Below are 15,326 nucleotides of genomic sequence, written 5' to 3'. Positions count from 1 at the left end.
CCCCGTTTTTGCACTGTGAGCTCGTTTCTTTGATGAGCTGTCCTCCAGGGCTGTATGCATGCGATGTGATCTCTGGGGGGAGCCTCATAGGTCTTTCTTGAGAACATTAATTGATTGGCTTTTTACAGAACAGACATACATGACCCATATATTATTCAGGTCCCAGCAGAGATGAAAGAATGAATTACCAGAGATTATGTCAGGCTGGGACAGATAAAGCATTTATATCCTTCTGCATGTCTGCAGCCCAGGCTATTTTCTGTGTGAATTCTGCATTGTCTTATAATTCCCCTTTTGTGGTAGGTATTTTTACTTAAGCAAAATGGCATTGCTTCTTGTGGATCATTAAATACCTAAGAGACAAAGGGATAACATTTTTTGCTTTTGTAGATTTTTTTTTTCTTGGCTGCTCTGATTGGAAGAATAGATTCCAGAGGGATTATGAGCCACGCGCATTCGGCCTCGCACAGTGAGGGCATCTGAGTGACCTCCTGTGTCCAGGACCAGAGGGCTTGAGTGTAATCACTCCCTCCATCCCTTATCACTCACTGCGCTGTGATGAAAGACGGAGGACTGGACATCCGAGCTCTGCCCTCCGGCCCTGTTCGGAACAACGCATCCCAGAAGTGTCACAGACAGCTCGCCTGTCTCTGCGCCGTCGCCCCGCCTCACCCCCTCTCCACACCGGGCTGCAGAGAAGGCAGCGCTGTCCCTCTTGCTTTGTGATCGCTGGGTCATGCCGGTGTTTTACGACACTTCCCCAGCGTGACATTTTCATTGGAATACAATCTTGTGCTTCTGGAAAAAAAATAGCGGAAAATTCCTGATTGAATTGGACTGAAAGGCAGGGGAATAGCACACCAGAATATCGGGCACATGTGATTCTCTTCCAGAGCCGAGGCAGCAACCGCCGACTCCAGCAGCACAGGGAGCTGACTTGAACAGGTGGCGTCTCTGCTGCTTCCTGGACCCACAGCCCTGCAGTTCAGGCTCTCTCTCAGCACAGGCAGAAGGCTGCAGAAAGCTCAGTAATTTAAAACTGCCTGGTCTCCACTGAGTTACACGATCAGACTCTCAAACAAGTCCACACCCACCTCCTAGGTCCCCTGCTCCCCATCCAACTGTCTGCCTTCATTTTCAGCGCACCAGCTATAGCAGAGAACCAGGCTAATTAATTAGTGGAATTCGCATACTACAGTACATCCTATTGAAGGGGATAGACTCACTATTAACTGAGCCTCTGCAGCAGCAGGTCACAGGCAGGCGGCCTCAGATGAGCTGCGCTCGCTGCTGCCGGGCTGGGGACGGAGTAACGAGGGGAGAGTTGGTATGGCCGTAGGAAAGGGTCTGGATCTTTGCCGGCTCCGGGAACACCGAGCCGCAGCCCAGCTCCTCAGCTCCCCGGGTGTGAATCCGGTGTGAAGAAGAACCGGAACGCGTCCCTCCCCCCTCCCGCTGTGCTCCGGGACGTCCCGGGGAAGGGCACCATGAGACAGACCGGCCTACCTGGCCCACAGCTCTTGGCTGCTGACGGGGCTCCCCTCTGGCCATGTCTGTCCACACAGGCAGAGCCCTCTGCACTGAGAGAGGTCTCTCCTGCTGCACACACCCGCGCTCTCTCTCTCACTATCACTCACTATCACTCACTATCACTCACTATCACTCACTATCACTCACTCACACACGCACACACGCACACACAGAGGAGCCAGGTCCACTCAGACACAGCATGGGCTGCTGAATCCCAGAAGCTCAGCCCTCTGGGAACATGCATATCAAATGCACATCAAATGAAGGTAATTTTTGTGGAGTTATTATCATCTGAAAAGCAATACTTTTAGAAATGTTGACTTTAAAACTTCAATAACCTAAAGCAGGGGTTCTATTTTAAAAATATAGATATTTTTGGAAGTAAAATATATTACATTAAAGCAATCAAATGTAACACTTTACCGTGACTCTATCTGCAAAAACCAACGACGGAATTATCCGATAGAGTTAGCTCTACATTTGTCGCAAGGTTTGATTTAGTTAAAATCTCAAGGGGGCACTTGAGGCAATTCATGTAGGGTGAAGGGGTTCAGCTGACAAAAAAAGGCTGGTGACCCCTGACCTGAAGGCACAAAACAATAAAGCACATCCCCTCTCGGTTCCTCTTTGTGCATGTTGGCCAGCTTACCTGGGCTCTGTGTTAGACCGAGAGCAAGTTGGCAGCGCGTCACACTTTCCAGACACCAACACAGTGGGGGCTTTATGGCGGAAATGTCTATTTACGACATGTTGCCGAGTCTCATATTAAACCCATCATTCACGCAGGGATCATCAGGGAGGGCTGGAGCTTGTAATAATGTAACAGAAGCTGCATTATTGCATTTCTGGAGACAGCGTTTCTGAAGCTCTCGTTTTTAATTCTGAATGATGCTCTAAGAGGAAAGGACCGACAGATCAGCCACAGGCACCCTTGCAAATTGTGAGCAGCCAATGCATTAGCCATCCCTATTGTTAACATGCAAAAATACGCTACATTTTGTAACCTGTGTATGTTTGGAAAATCATGCAGGAAAATGCAGTTTTCTTCTGCTGATTAATGTACATTGTTTTTATTAAAGAGCAAATAAGTGCTAATCGCAATAAGTGGGCTAGGCGCATCAGATGTCACCTGACTTTGCTCGTTTGCAGGAAACGGCTTTTCTCTGTGTCTGTACAGGCCTCTAGAAGTACACCTGGAGGTCAGGGGTCAGGCGATGGGCTCGGTGGCCCACATCCCCAAAACCAACATCGTCTGCCATCTGCCTAGTGCCCTTCCTCACCCACACAACCCTCAGCTCCATATTCCTGCAGATACGAGATCAGACAGCACCCCAGGGGTCCCCCAGAGAATATCTAGGGCTTTCAGCAACGCTTAGGATCGTTTCCACGTCGTCAGTGCAGTCCCAAACCAGTGTGTTTGGGGTTCGTGAAGTGTTTCAGCAAGCCTTCTGAGTCTCTGATGTCCTACAGTCCCCCCAGAAGTTTAAAAATGAATATTTTTATTGATTTGCAGTGATAAGATAAGATTTATTGTCCCCTGAGGGAAATGTTTTGTGGAGACACAGCACTTCTATACATTTAAATATAATGCACACACCCCAAAAAACATTGCTCATCACTCTATTGCGCATGTATAACACATAACAAAGCATAACATTTAGGATCCGTATGTAGGTATCTATCTATCTGCATTTCTTGAATTGAGTGGACAGAGGGAATTCATACAATTTTTCCGTGTTGTATACAGCACATGCACAGTACAGGCTTTTCCGTCCCTCCGAGAGAAATCCCGAGCCGGAGAGCTGCCCCTCCAGCCTGAATCACTGGGACCGCCGGACTGCCCGTCGCCCAGCTCCTATGCCGGATATCACCATAGCAACCGCTGAGTTCTGTTCGCATGGAGATCAAAGTCTTCCGTTCTTCTAATTATTTCCTCCCAGAGCCGCGGAGCTCTCTGTCACCCGCGAGCTGTGCCGGCGTGCAGGTCAGGTGAGGCCTGGTGGAATATAAATGCATCTCAGTTTTGGGGTACAGAGGGGACCTCCCTGCTCTGCTCATCAGGGGGGATTTCAAAGCCAGACGTCCTGTGACTCGTTGATCAGAAGAGAACAAGTGTGTCTGCAGGTGAAAGAAGTCCTTCGGCCCCTCTGGGCTGTGGCAGGTTCTTGCTGTTGGCCTTCGGTGTTTCCTGAAGGAGCTTTTTTCTCTCTCCCACCACCCTCTGTTATATGATACATCGGTGCTGTTTAACAAGCAAAGTACCTCGTAATTAACTCTTTCACATGAAAGGTAAGACTAGCTGTCATCTGACTTAGCAGAGTGCATTAACTAACACTTGTATCCTTATTTTAATCCCAGTCCCATATGATTTAGTTGTTTCCTGGGATGTTTTCCTTTTTTTTTTTGCATTTCTGAACCTGAGTCTGACACCTGGCTCCTCCTGCATCATTACTTTCCTTCACCTTCTGTCCAGCTGTACACATCTCCTGCAATGACAAGTAAGTGCAGGGGAATATGCCGTTGCTGTGCTTCTGAAAGCCTCTGAGTGACCCGATTTACCTTTTCTTTGTGGTTTTATAATGGGCATCACTTACATGCCGTCTAAAAGCCGTTTGCGCTTGGGAATACGTTTCCTAAGGAAATAACAGCTGTACCACATGAGAAGGGTACTAGTTATATAACCTTGGTAACGTGCTCGGTTTGATAACGAACAGCACAAAGTTCACTCACATCTGTTATGTAATTATTCTGGAGGAGCACTGCTCATTGAACGGAATGAAATAAGAGTTTCTGGATATTAATAAGGCAAGGACATTTAAATCCGATACGAGTCCTTTCTTTCTTCACACCAGCAACCAGCACTGAATCATAGCTCCAAATATGATCATTCCATGAACAGGCTCCTGATTAAATACCACAGTGCCCTATTATTCCAGACAAAGGCTTGCTGCCTAGTTAATTAGAAATGTGGCGCACTGTGTTTCATATCGCGTTGGGTGATTTATTCCCTGTGGAATCAGGCCTGTGTGTGCCCGCGCAGTCCAGTGAGCACATTGTTCATGCAAGACCTGTAATCCTTAGGAGACTTTACCGCAGTAAGTGTGCCCAGGATTTCTGGAGTCTGCTGATGGGCGTCACCACTGCCACACTTCTGTCCTGCCGTCTCCTGGCTGTCTCCTGCTCCCGTTTCTCTTTCCCTGTGCTCCTGCATCGCTCTCTCCCCCCGGGCCAGATGTCATTTCTGTTGGAAGTGGGGGAGAGAGAGAAAGATGGGGGACGAGAGCCCAGACAAGGACAGAGGCGGTTATGTCTAGCCCACATCTGTGACGTACAAAGGCCCTGCTGTGCTACTCTAGCGCCCCCTGTGTTAGGAACGTGCCCTAGCCTGGCGCTGAGCGGTACAGAGTGCCCTGCCTCTCCCCACCTCACCAGTGCTCTGAGGAGCCATTGCAATGTGCCTTTGAATGGCTGCCAGTTGAGTGAGCGGGCCACTTAGGGGAGACAGCCACACTGGTAAGAGCCAAGGGGCAGAGGAGGCTGCTTCAGTTCGGGAGCGGACGGGATGCGACCCCACCCCTCCTTCCTGCGGGAGAAGGAATAGATGCCTGTGCAGCTCGGACAGCGTCGCCACGGCAGACCTCCTGCGCGGCAGCTCGTGAGGCTCACTGCACCACAGGGCGTGTCATGTGCAGGGGCTTGTCGGAGGGCTTCTGCCCAGCCTTGCTGTACACTGCGTCTGTGTTCTCGTGCGGCAGGCGTCACGTGGTGTCCAGGCTGTGAGGGGCTGCAGTCTTGGATTGGTAATCCCTGCCTCCGTGCCCTCGGGGTCTCTTTCTGTCCTGCCAGGATGGGAGAATCTCCTGTCGGATACTGATCCCGGGATCAATCAGCTGATAGCTCCCCAATGGGCTCAATGGGCCGGATGGCTTCCTTTGGTTTGCAGCTATTTTTATATTCCAGTAGGAAGTGAGGGGGAACAATAAGATGACAGGAAAAAAGAAAGAGATGCTTTGAAGCCGTGATAACTGTGCACTCAGCAACACACATCTTCAGCAGTTGAATAGGATTTACAACAGAGCAAAATAATTGCATAACGTTCATTAAGAGAACAGCACATGTTGGCCGTTGCCATAATCTGGCTCTGTGTATTGTTGATTATCTGTTATATTCATTTCACATGACGCTGCCCACCAGTGTCCGCGGGTCCGCAGGCCTGGCCGAGTCCCCGATGAGAGAGGCGGCTGGGCTTGATTTCCGGTTCCTCAGCGCTGGAGTCCCTCGACACGCTCGTCTGCAGAGAGGACTGCGGAGCAGGAAGGGTTTGCACAAGTGAGAGGTGACGCTGTAGCAGAGTGCTCAGTGCTCAGTGCTCAGAGTGTTGCTGTAGCCGAGTGCTCAGTGCTCAGTGCTCAGTGTGATGCTGTAGCAGAGTGCTCAGGGCTCAGTGTGATGCTGTAGCAGAGTGCTCAGTGCTCAGAGCTCAGTGTGTTGCTGTAGCCGAGTGCTCAGTGCTCAGAGCTCAGTGTGATGCTGTAGCAGAGTGCTCAGTGTGTTGCTGTAGCAGAGTGCTCAGTGCTCAGAGCTCAATGTGTTGCTGTAGCAGAGTGCTCAGGGCTCAGTGTTAATGTAGCAGACTCCTTCATGCTCAGGGCTCAGTGTGTTGCTCTAGCAGAGTGCTCAGTGCTCAGGGCTTAGTGTGAACATAGCAGAGTGATCCGTCTTTCTGTTTTCTGCTCACATGCTCTCTGTGGGGGGTCTGGGATGTTCCTCCATCTCTCCCAGAATGCTCTGCTCTCTTCAGGAACTTACCCTGTGCTTGTTGCCATGGTTACCAACTGGGGGTGGGTGGGGGCTGACCACCTGACATTTAAACGAGGCATTAGTTGCTTAACTTTCACTTGAAAACGTTGATGTTGATCCCTGGAACTCATTTGTTGTCACGTTCCGGTATATTTCAGTTTTCCTTGTTTCTCTGCTGTGTGCGCAGAATGATTTTGCCCTCTAAGAACAGAGAAAGAATCTCTGTGTCATAGAGATGAATTTTTCATGAAGTAATCTGAAGGAATGTTTAATGTCTGTCATGAGACCTACAGCATGTTAGGAGCTGCAGTCTCTAGGCTCTGGGTCCTACTAGCAGAGCTTTGAATTGAAATTTAAAGTAGCAGTGCTGCTTGTTTTATGTATGTTGTTGTCCATCCCTACTCATGACTACTACAAAGAAACTTGTTTCATGAATCATTTCAGTTCACCTGGACCATCTCATCATCGTTGATACCGATTTGAGCACTTCGTGCTTTTACTGCGTAACGTTTCAGGTTGAACGAAAACTAAGCAGGAGAGGTGGGCGGCGTGCTTTCCTCTAGGGTTCTAGAAATGAAATGAATGAACGCAGGTAAAACAGCATGAACAAGACGGCTGCTGGGGATGTGAGCAGCCGGGAGGAGCCCGTGGTTATGCTCCCCTCCAGTACCGTGTGGCTGCGTCACCCGCCGGGAGCGAGCCGGCCTGGAGAGCCCTGACCCCCGCCTGCTCGCTCCTGCGGGCGTGTGCGCGACCCCGCCGGCCGGGGCTCTTAGACCAGCTGATCGCCGTTTAATCCTGGCAGCTTGGATAGCGGGAGAGACGGCGGATCAGCCTGTCCGGGTGCAGGACACTCTCATCCGCGGCGGCTGCTGTCTCCGATACCTCCTATCTGCGATCGTCGCTGTTATCTGAAAGTGACAACGTTATCAAATGCGTTCAACAAGAGCGTGGAAGCGGGTATTCCTTTCTCCCTGTTGGCGTCGAGCGATTCAGAGCAAGGAGGTCTGGTCTTCCTCGCAGGCTGACGGGACTGGCCGGCTCGTCTCTTGCGGGAGTTCCTGTAAGTTGGGGGTTTCACCTCCTCACTACCGTCAGCACGGACTGCCGGCGACCACCCCCTCCCGCCCCCGGGCAGCTGGACAGCTCCTCGGCGAGGGAAGAAGACTCAAGCTCAGGGAAGACTGGAGTTGAAAGCATCGCATGAGAGCAGCCAAGACCATCCCAGGCAGCTCCTGCAGACGGCTGCTCCTTTCTGCACCTGTCGACCTGCAGATAATCACACCGGCGACAGTGGGCCTGGAGTGAAATGCTATTCTTAAACTTTGTAGGGAAGGGAGAAAAAAAAATCTTTTTTTTTTCTAAACAGGATTTTCTCAGCATTATCTTCCTCATTTTGTGATAGTCAGTTTAGTGAATAGACTGGTGATCTGTTGCAGGTCAATCGGAAGGGATGTGTTTCTGATTAAAGCTGACGATGGTAATTGCACGGAACTCATTTTCTCTTTTCCCACCCGTTTTCGCTCGGCCTGTCCTGCTGGGCGGTCCCTGTGCCCCATCCTGTCGGTACTGTGTCCACCCATGTAACAGTGACTTCAGAGAATCAGAATTTCACATCACACAAGTTGAATTGGCCATTTGGCGTAAGTAATTACTCACACGGACTGCGGACTACTGTAATGTGCAGAAAACATCCATCTGTGCTGCTTGCGCTACAGACAGAAGTGTTGCCTTGGGAGGCCGTTGGCTCCAGCCCAGTCTTGTGCAGCCCTGACACAGTGAGTAATTGCTGGGACTGCTGCCTCCTGGGCAGAGGCCTCATAAATAACCCCTGAGGCTGCGGGAGACTGACTCCTGCTAATCAGTAACTGGTAGGGCTGGACTGCTTTCTCCCAGTTAAGGTGAAGAAGAGTGTGTGACCCTTGTACTTGAAGCAGTGAAAGGGGAAATAGAAGCCTCTTTGTTTTTCTTTGCAGAGAGCATGCCATGCGCTGAGATCAGGGACCTCACCCAGCCAACTGACCTTCTTTCATAACCCTTCCATAGCCAGCAGCCACATCACCCTGCAGCTCCCAGCGGGCAGCCCACTGGAGCCCAGCAGCTGTGGGCCTGGCCAGTGCCTGGGTGGGAGACCTCCTGGGAAAGCTGAGGCTGCTGCTGGAAGAGGTGCTAGTGAGACCAGTGGGGGGCGCTCTCCCTGTGGGCTGTGTGGGTTCTGATGCTCCTGTAGAGGGACACTATACCATAAAAAAGGCACTGTCCCTTGGATGAGATGTTATTGAAAATCCCAGATTGTTACTTGAAAAGAGTAGGGGTGTAACCCCAGTGTCTGGGCCAAATTCCCTCTGGCCTTTACCAATCATGGCCTCCTAATAATCCTCATCTCTGTACTGGCCTCATCACTCTCACTGGAACTCACTGGCCCACTATGGCTGCCGTCGCAGCCTCCAGGTGGGGCTGCACACTGGTGGTGCAGGGGATCCCCATGACCTGTAAAGCGCTTTGAGTGGAGTGTCCAGAAAAGTGCTATAATTATAAGATATTGTTGTAAGAAAATAGAGGCACCTGGATACAAAAAAAAACTGTTTTGCAGGAACAGGAGGTGCTTCTTTACCTAAAGGGTGGTGGGAGTGTGGAACAAGTGTTTAAGTCAATATCTTGGCTTCTTTGGAGAAAAGGGCTGCATGAGATCCTCACATCAATTAGCTACTACTGACCAATTTCACAGGTGGGCCACGGCACCTCTTCCCGTTGATAATCATTTTCACATTGTAAAGGAAGTCGAATGAAACATCGTTAGTTATGATTTGAGTGATATACTTATCTTTAGAAACTATCCGTCAGCTTCTTATCCAGTGAGACTACCTTTCTGCTCATGATCATGTGTTTTGAAATGCTGTTAACACATCACTTACCACTCTATTCCCTATATATCAGTACAATGGTCTCCATGTTCCCCCTTCAGTGACCTGTGAGTACAATTCCAATTGCAAGCTAATGGCATTCAATCCCACAGGCATTCACTGGCACTATGGAGCCTGAAAGGTTTCCTCCTGTGAGACGTGACCGCGGCTCAGCTGACCAACTCCGGAGAAGTCAAGTTTAACATCGATTTACCCTCTTGAGCTTCATTTCAGGCTCTTATCTGCATGAACAGGGTGTGCAGGCAGGAATTGATTTTCTGTTTTTTTTCAGCCACTCTGAAGTGCATCAGACACCTCCTAATAGCAGCTGACAGGTTCTAATCCTTGTGTGTTTTCCAAGAACAGAGAGGAAGCTCAGCTGTGCCATTCATTTCAATTTCAATGGCTCCTGACAGAGAAGAGACTGTTCATACGCAGACAGAAGGTTATATATGCATACAGTGCATACTCAGAGAATGAGAGAGAGCTCTGACACGGACTGCTAACAAAAAACAAGAAACCCTTTTATTTATGACCCCAAGAGTGTGCTGCTGCTATTGAGGTTAATGCACAGTGCAGATCTCTTAGATACCCCTCATTTGCTTTTGCTGTGAATTCCCAGATGCTGATCACCAGCTTCTCACCCTTCCCTGCTGTAAGGAAGTCTCTCTGCAAAGGAGCATTGAGAGGTGGGTCTGCAGTTGCACGCCCAGCGGGGTGTGTGCAATGTGTGCAGAGGCTCAGCAGCACAGCCCCGGCTCTGGCTAAGGTGACCCTGCACTGTGCTGGTGAGGGATGTCCACCCCATCCGAGACACAGGGGGGACAGGGACTGACAGACTCGACCTCCGATCACTGTGGAGACTGTTGTCTTAATGGCTGTCAGGGCAAAAGCAGACAACAAGGACACGTGGGGCAGTTTCAAACACCAAACCACTTGTGCTGAGCTGAAGACGATACCGGGACAAGACAGATTCTGTTGAAGACCCAGAAGATTCTGCTTTTTAAGAAGGCACTTTACAGGCGACACAGATAATTCTGCAGAGAACAGACAGAACCTAAATATTTGATAAACTTCATTCAAAGTCTCTGCAATTTCTCAACTGAATCACCATTTTCTTTTCCTAATGGGATGATTTGCGTAGTCGTGTTTTAGCTTCCTTTCATACATCTACTGAGTCATGATTAATTGGACTGTGTGTACATGCTGAGTCATGCTGCCTTCATGCATGTTCTGCACATGGTGAATGCACAGCTGTTATTAGGAAGCAGCAAAATCCTATACCCCTCAGTGGAAATACAATGGGACTGTGGCACCATTGCCTTCTCTCTCTGATAAACGTGCCTTTTTCCTGTGGGCTGTGATCTCAGTCTCCGCAAGCCTCCCAGCTTGACTGAACCTATTTCGGGCTCAGCCTGGAAAGGCGAAGTGGAGACTGGCAGCCTTGTCCCAGTCTGTGGGGTACCCTGGCACCGACTGGCCTGCCATCTGTAAGATTGTGCCGGCTTGCCCGGGCACTTCCAGATCAATAACTCCTTGATTTTGCACGGGCAGCATACATCCACAGAAGACCAGCTTCCATCCTAACAGGAGGAGTGCAAAGACACCTTGTCTGCTAAATAGCCAATAAAAATAATGATGTATTCTTTCTGAAGTAATAGGATCATAATCTCACATGCAGGCAGGGGTCACCAGCCTTGGCTCGAGAGAGCCATAGTCCTCCGGGCCTTTAAGCAGCTTTAGGTAGCTAATGAATAGAGATGTGTTAAATGTACTGATCTGGTTAGCCTGATCGATAACTGAGTCCATTGGTCCATTGGTGGCCAGGTCATGTGGAGCACAAGCAGCTGGAAAGCAAAGAGCACGAGTGATCTCAGAATCGTACACAGCAGGAACATTTCCTCGTGCCTCACAGAGCTGGCTGCCCATCTGGGAGTGTAGAGGTGTCTGTAGACCTGACAGATAACCTGTAGGTTTCTGTGAAAAGTCAGCTCTTCGGGAGATAACCCTTCTCCTGAATGACAGCGTTTCCCTGAAATCATGACCTCCTGAATTCAAAAAGACTCAAAATGAAGCATGTAAGGTTCTGCCTTCGTGCCCTTGGTCTTCTGCACACTGCCCGTTCCAAGCGAGTGACCGGTCCTGTCCAGAATTCCGGGAATGGCCCGGCCCACTGAGTATCCCTGAAGGTCTGTGGAGCAGCACCAAACCAGACCTTTCCACAGCTGACACAACTAGGAGAGCCTGGCGTTCCTGTCTCTGGATCCTCACCGGAAGTTCAGATTTTCTGAAGTGATAACAGGGCCTGGGGGGGGTCACCTGTAGGAGCCACAACTTGTGCTGTCGTCTGGGCGGGCCCCATGTCTCCAAGGACACCCCTGGAGGTGTCCCGAAGGTCCACTGTAAGGGATGCGGAGGGATTCTACAGCTGGTGGAGCCCCTGGAGGCTGACCGACCTGCAAAGAGGAACGCTGTCTTCATTTTCTGTTTCTATTTCTGTTTCATAGTGCAGGAAGCCAAGGAGTCTAAAACGGGCCATCAAAGTAATTCATTTTCTCATTAATTCCTTAATTAAGGAAATGGCAGGGATGGCCGTCGCCCAATCTCCGCGGGAACGGAATACTTTGACGGCTGTAGGGTGCAGGAGCGGGCAGGCCACTCGGGGAACCGGCTCTGCGCACAAGGGAGGGCTCTGTCTGCGGCTCCGGCAGCCGGGACCACGGCTTCCGGCGCAGAGGAGCCCTGCGGGTGATTCCAGGGACAGACAGAGGGGTAAAGGGGTGAGTATGCAGGACGGTGGGCACACAGGAGCTGAACGAGGTCCAGCTTCTGGAAAGGCTCTGCTGGAGTTCGGACAGGACCGCGCATCCTGCGGCTCATCCGTTACCGGCAGCGGTGACCCCGCCCGCTGTGCGAGTCCAGACCTGTCGGTCGTGTTCAACCTGCCGCCCAGCGCCACTTCTCCGCGACATCGATGTGTCCTGCGCGTCACATGAGCAGCAGCTTCGCTCTTTCCTCCCCGCCCGGGCCGTGAGCTCCGTGAGCGCTCCCTGCTGCCCGGGCCGGCCGCTGGGGGCAGGCGTGAGCCGGCAGCTGGGCGGCTGGCGCTGCCTGTCCAGTCCTCCGGGCTCGGCGGAGGAGAGACGGCGCAGAATCGCGCGTCGGTAGCATCGGGTTGCTACACACAGACGCCAGCGCAGGCGGTCCGTCACACCCCCCCCCCCGACTCCAGCGCTGGCAGAGGCGCCGGAGCGGAGTCGCGTTGGGAAGCCCGTGCGAGGAGCCGGCGGGGATGGCCAGCCCGTGTTTGACGCAGACGCGCGGGGGTCGCCCGGCGCTGGCAGCGACGCGAGGGACCGAGTCGCAGGCTGGGCTGCTCCGCCGGTGGTGAACATGACAGCCCGCACGGACGGCCGCAGGGTGTAATCGTTTCGGCGTCCGCGATCGAAATAAGCGAAAAAATGGGGACCCGTGAGGCAGGAGCATGGACTACAACGGTAAGCCCTCTCTGCCGTCGTGACCGCGGGTTACCCTGCTGGCCCGTGGCGACATGGTGTTTAAACCGGGCTGTGCTGAGCAGTGTTTTATGACGACGGGCGCTGGTGGTCCGTGGAAACTGCCCCGGTCGCATGCGCGGCTCCTCGGGATTTAGCAGCCGTGATGAAGGACGGCGGCGCTCGGTGGTCGCATGTCCTGATGGACGCCCGTCACGGCCAGCCGGGGCGGGGGGGGGCCGAGCACGAACACGCGTGTTTTATGTGACAGCAGCCTGCGGGGCCGGACACGCGAGACATCCCCGCCTGGAGAGCTGCGCCGCGCGTCACGGCGCACGGGGGACCAGAGCGCGTACGAACTTGGGGGACATGAAAGATACAAACAAAACGCATCGCGGCTGGGCGCCGGTGGTGGGGACTCCGTGCTGCACTGTATGTTCAGCCTTTTCGTTCCACTCGGGTTTTGCTGCTGCTCTTTTTTTTTGCGGCGGCTGTGGGTTAGGCGAGGCGAGAGCGGACCGCAGCATCCCAGCCCGTCGAGCCGGGTGCACAGCGGGAGTCTGCACCGCATCTTCGTGCCGTTTTGGCCTTGTTTTGCCCCCAAGTTCAGTGATTTAACTACTTCTTCTCATGTGCCTGGGGACTCTTGCCTGATTCATGCAGCCCGTTAACACGCCAGGAGGCGTCAGTGGGTCTTGTGAAGAGCCGACGGCGGAGTGAGCTCCGTGGGGGCTTGTGACAGGCGCCCCCGGGGAAGGTGAGGGGCGCAGAACGCGCGACATGTTCTCCTCGTAATTGTAGTATTTTCGCCTTCTGACACGTGATCTAAAAAAAGCCAGTCCACACATTATCAACGGGGGATCCTCTTCCCAGTGATGTCATGGTCCGGTTCACGGGATGCCCTTTTAAGTGTGGGGCGCGCTGCCTCGCACGGGTGATGAGGCGTGAGTGTCGCCCGCTGCTGCTGTGATCCGGCAGCACACAGCGCGCTCGCCGAGGGGGTTGAAGGTGCGCGGTTAGTGTGTACGGTCTCCAGGAGACAAGGCATGTGGGCTCTGTGTGTGTGTGTTTATGTAACAAGTGCTTTTCGGAATCAGAGGCTGGGCAGAGTGGCCTGGAGTCGACTGAAGACACAATACTGGCCCCCGTGAAGTGTGCGCACAGTATTTCCGGTGCCTGTGCGGTACAGAATGTTGATCAGTCAAGAAAAAAAACACCTCGGGGGGTTCGGAGGAGCGCAAGAAACGCGATGTTCACAGCTGGGAGCTCCAGTCCTCCCTGTCCACGAAGGCCAGCCCTCCCCCCCCCCCCCGGTGTCGCTTTCCGCGGGTCCCCACAGCGCGAGGAGTGAGAGAACTCATTTGCACAAGCCTTCCCTTCCGAACCCCTGGGGAGTCTCGCAGAGGTCTAACTGGTGCGCCCCACCATTTATATCTGTCTCAGACATCCTGGGTTTTGTAAAAGCAGGTGATGTTCATCGCGATAAGTGTGTCATCGCTAAAAAGCCTTATTGCACTTTGACGCAATAACCCAGATAAAAGCCAGCTTTGGAATATCAGTTCTCTATTGTTTACCCATCCGTTATATTTACTCTGGAGCTGCCAGGGCTAAGGTGTCCTTTAAAGAGCCGTCCTGTAATGAGCACTGCTGATCCTGTCATGCCTGATGCAATGACACCACAGGCGACCTCAAGCAGCAGCTCTGTTATTCCAGGTAACGAGCTGTCATCACAGGCTGGAGGCCACTTCTGTGCATCATCAGCGACACCTGTAAACATGTTGCATGCACATGCACACACACACACATACAGGCTGCATGTACCATGTGCTGCAGTCTCATGCTCCAGTTTATAAATCTGTGCCCCGCATTTCCCAGCCAAAAAAAGCCAGTTGGTTTGGAAAGTTATTTCTGTATGTACAGGCCCCTGGGGAAGAGGCAGAGATCTGCAGGCTATTGATCCCAGTAATGGGAATTTATATGATAGTCAATAGAGTGTCAATGGCAGTACAGCTTAAGCACTGAGAGATAATGGCTGACCCAACAGGCGCAGTGGGCAGGTGCTCTGAGTGTGCAGGAAGCCCTTCTCTCTGCTGTGTAAGAGAAGCGACAGAGGTCGTCTGTGCTTTACAGAGAAGAGCTATAGGGCAGCGATAAGCTTCTTGACGTCGTCCGTTTTTACCAGCTTGGAATCTCTGTCATTTCCTTCAGCTTCCTCTCGATGAAATCGCAGAACCCTGGGACTCCTCCCAGGCTGTGAGTTCTGCTGACTGACACTCTGTCATAGTGCCTGGTTGTGGCAACCGGTTTCTAGACACACTGCTCTGTGAGTCCCGAGGTGGGCTGGCATCCTGCCCGGCGTGAGCTTCATCCTTGTGCCCTGCACTCCTGGCACACTCTCTGGGAATGAGCGACACTCTGGGAGTGGATCCTGGCTTGGAAAGGGTGTGGCGCCGATGCGCTGGCCTGATACTCCTGACCTTTTGCCATTGCTGGTTGAACCTGAGGCCCTTGCTCTTGGGCCAACAGCAGAGCAGACCTTCAGGTGACCCGTTCAGCACCCTTCCAGGCAGCTGCAGAACCCATCTGGATTTCTTGCTCT

At 52.2% G+C, this 15,326-nt stretch overlaps 1 protein-coding gene across 4 annotated transcripts in view; it reads left to right on the top strand.

Annotated features, from left to right (window-relative positions):
• The first annotated feature begins 12,310 nt into the window (after positions 1–12,310).
• gapvd1 (GTPase activating protein and VPS9 domains 1) overlaps positions 12,311–15,326 on the top strand; it is a 65,825-nt gene continuing 62,809 nt past the window's right edge. For 2 of the 4 annotated variants that reach the window (XM_015366736.2, XM_015366732.2), the window contains exon 1: positions 12,312–12,730. In XM_015366736.2, coding sequence (XP_015222222.1) covers positions 12,695–12,730 — 36 coding nt within the window. In that variant the 5' untranslated portion in view covers positions 12,312–12,694. Of the gene's footprint in view, positions 12,731–15,326 lie in introns of all 4 variants that reach the window. The other 2 variants (XM_015366731.2, XM_015366737.2) reach the window with 2 other exon arrangements.

Source organism: Lepisosteus oculatus, chromosome 24, assembly GCF_040954835.1.
Source record: "Lepisosteus oculatus isolate fLepOcu1 chromosome 24, fLepOcu1.hap2, whole genome shotgun sequence".
NCBI lineage: Eukaryota > Metazoa > Chordata > Actinopteri > Semionotiformes > Lepisosteidae > Lepisosteus > Lepisosteus oculatus.
This window is presented reverse-complemented; position numbering and strand designations above follow the sequence as displayed.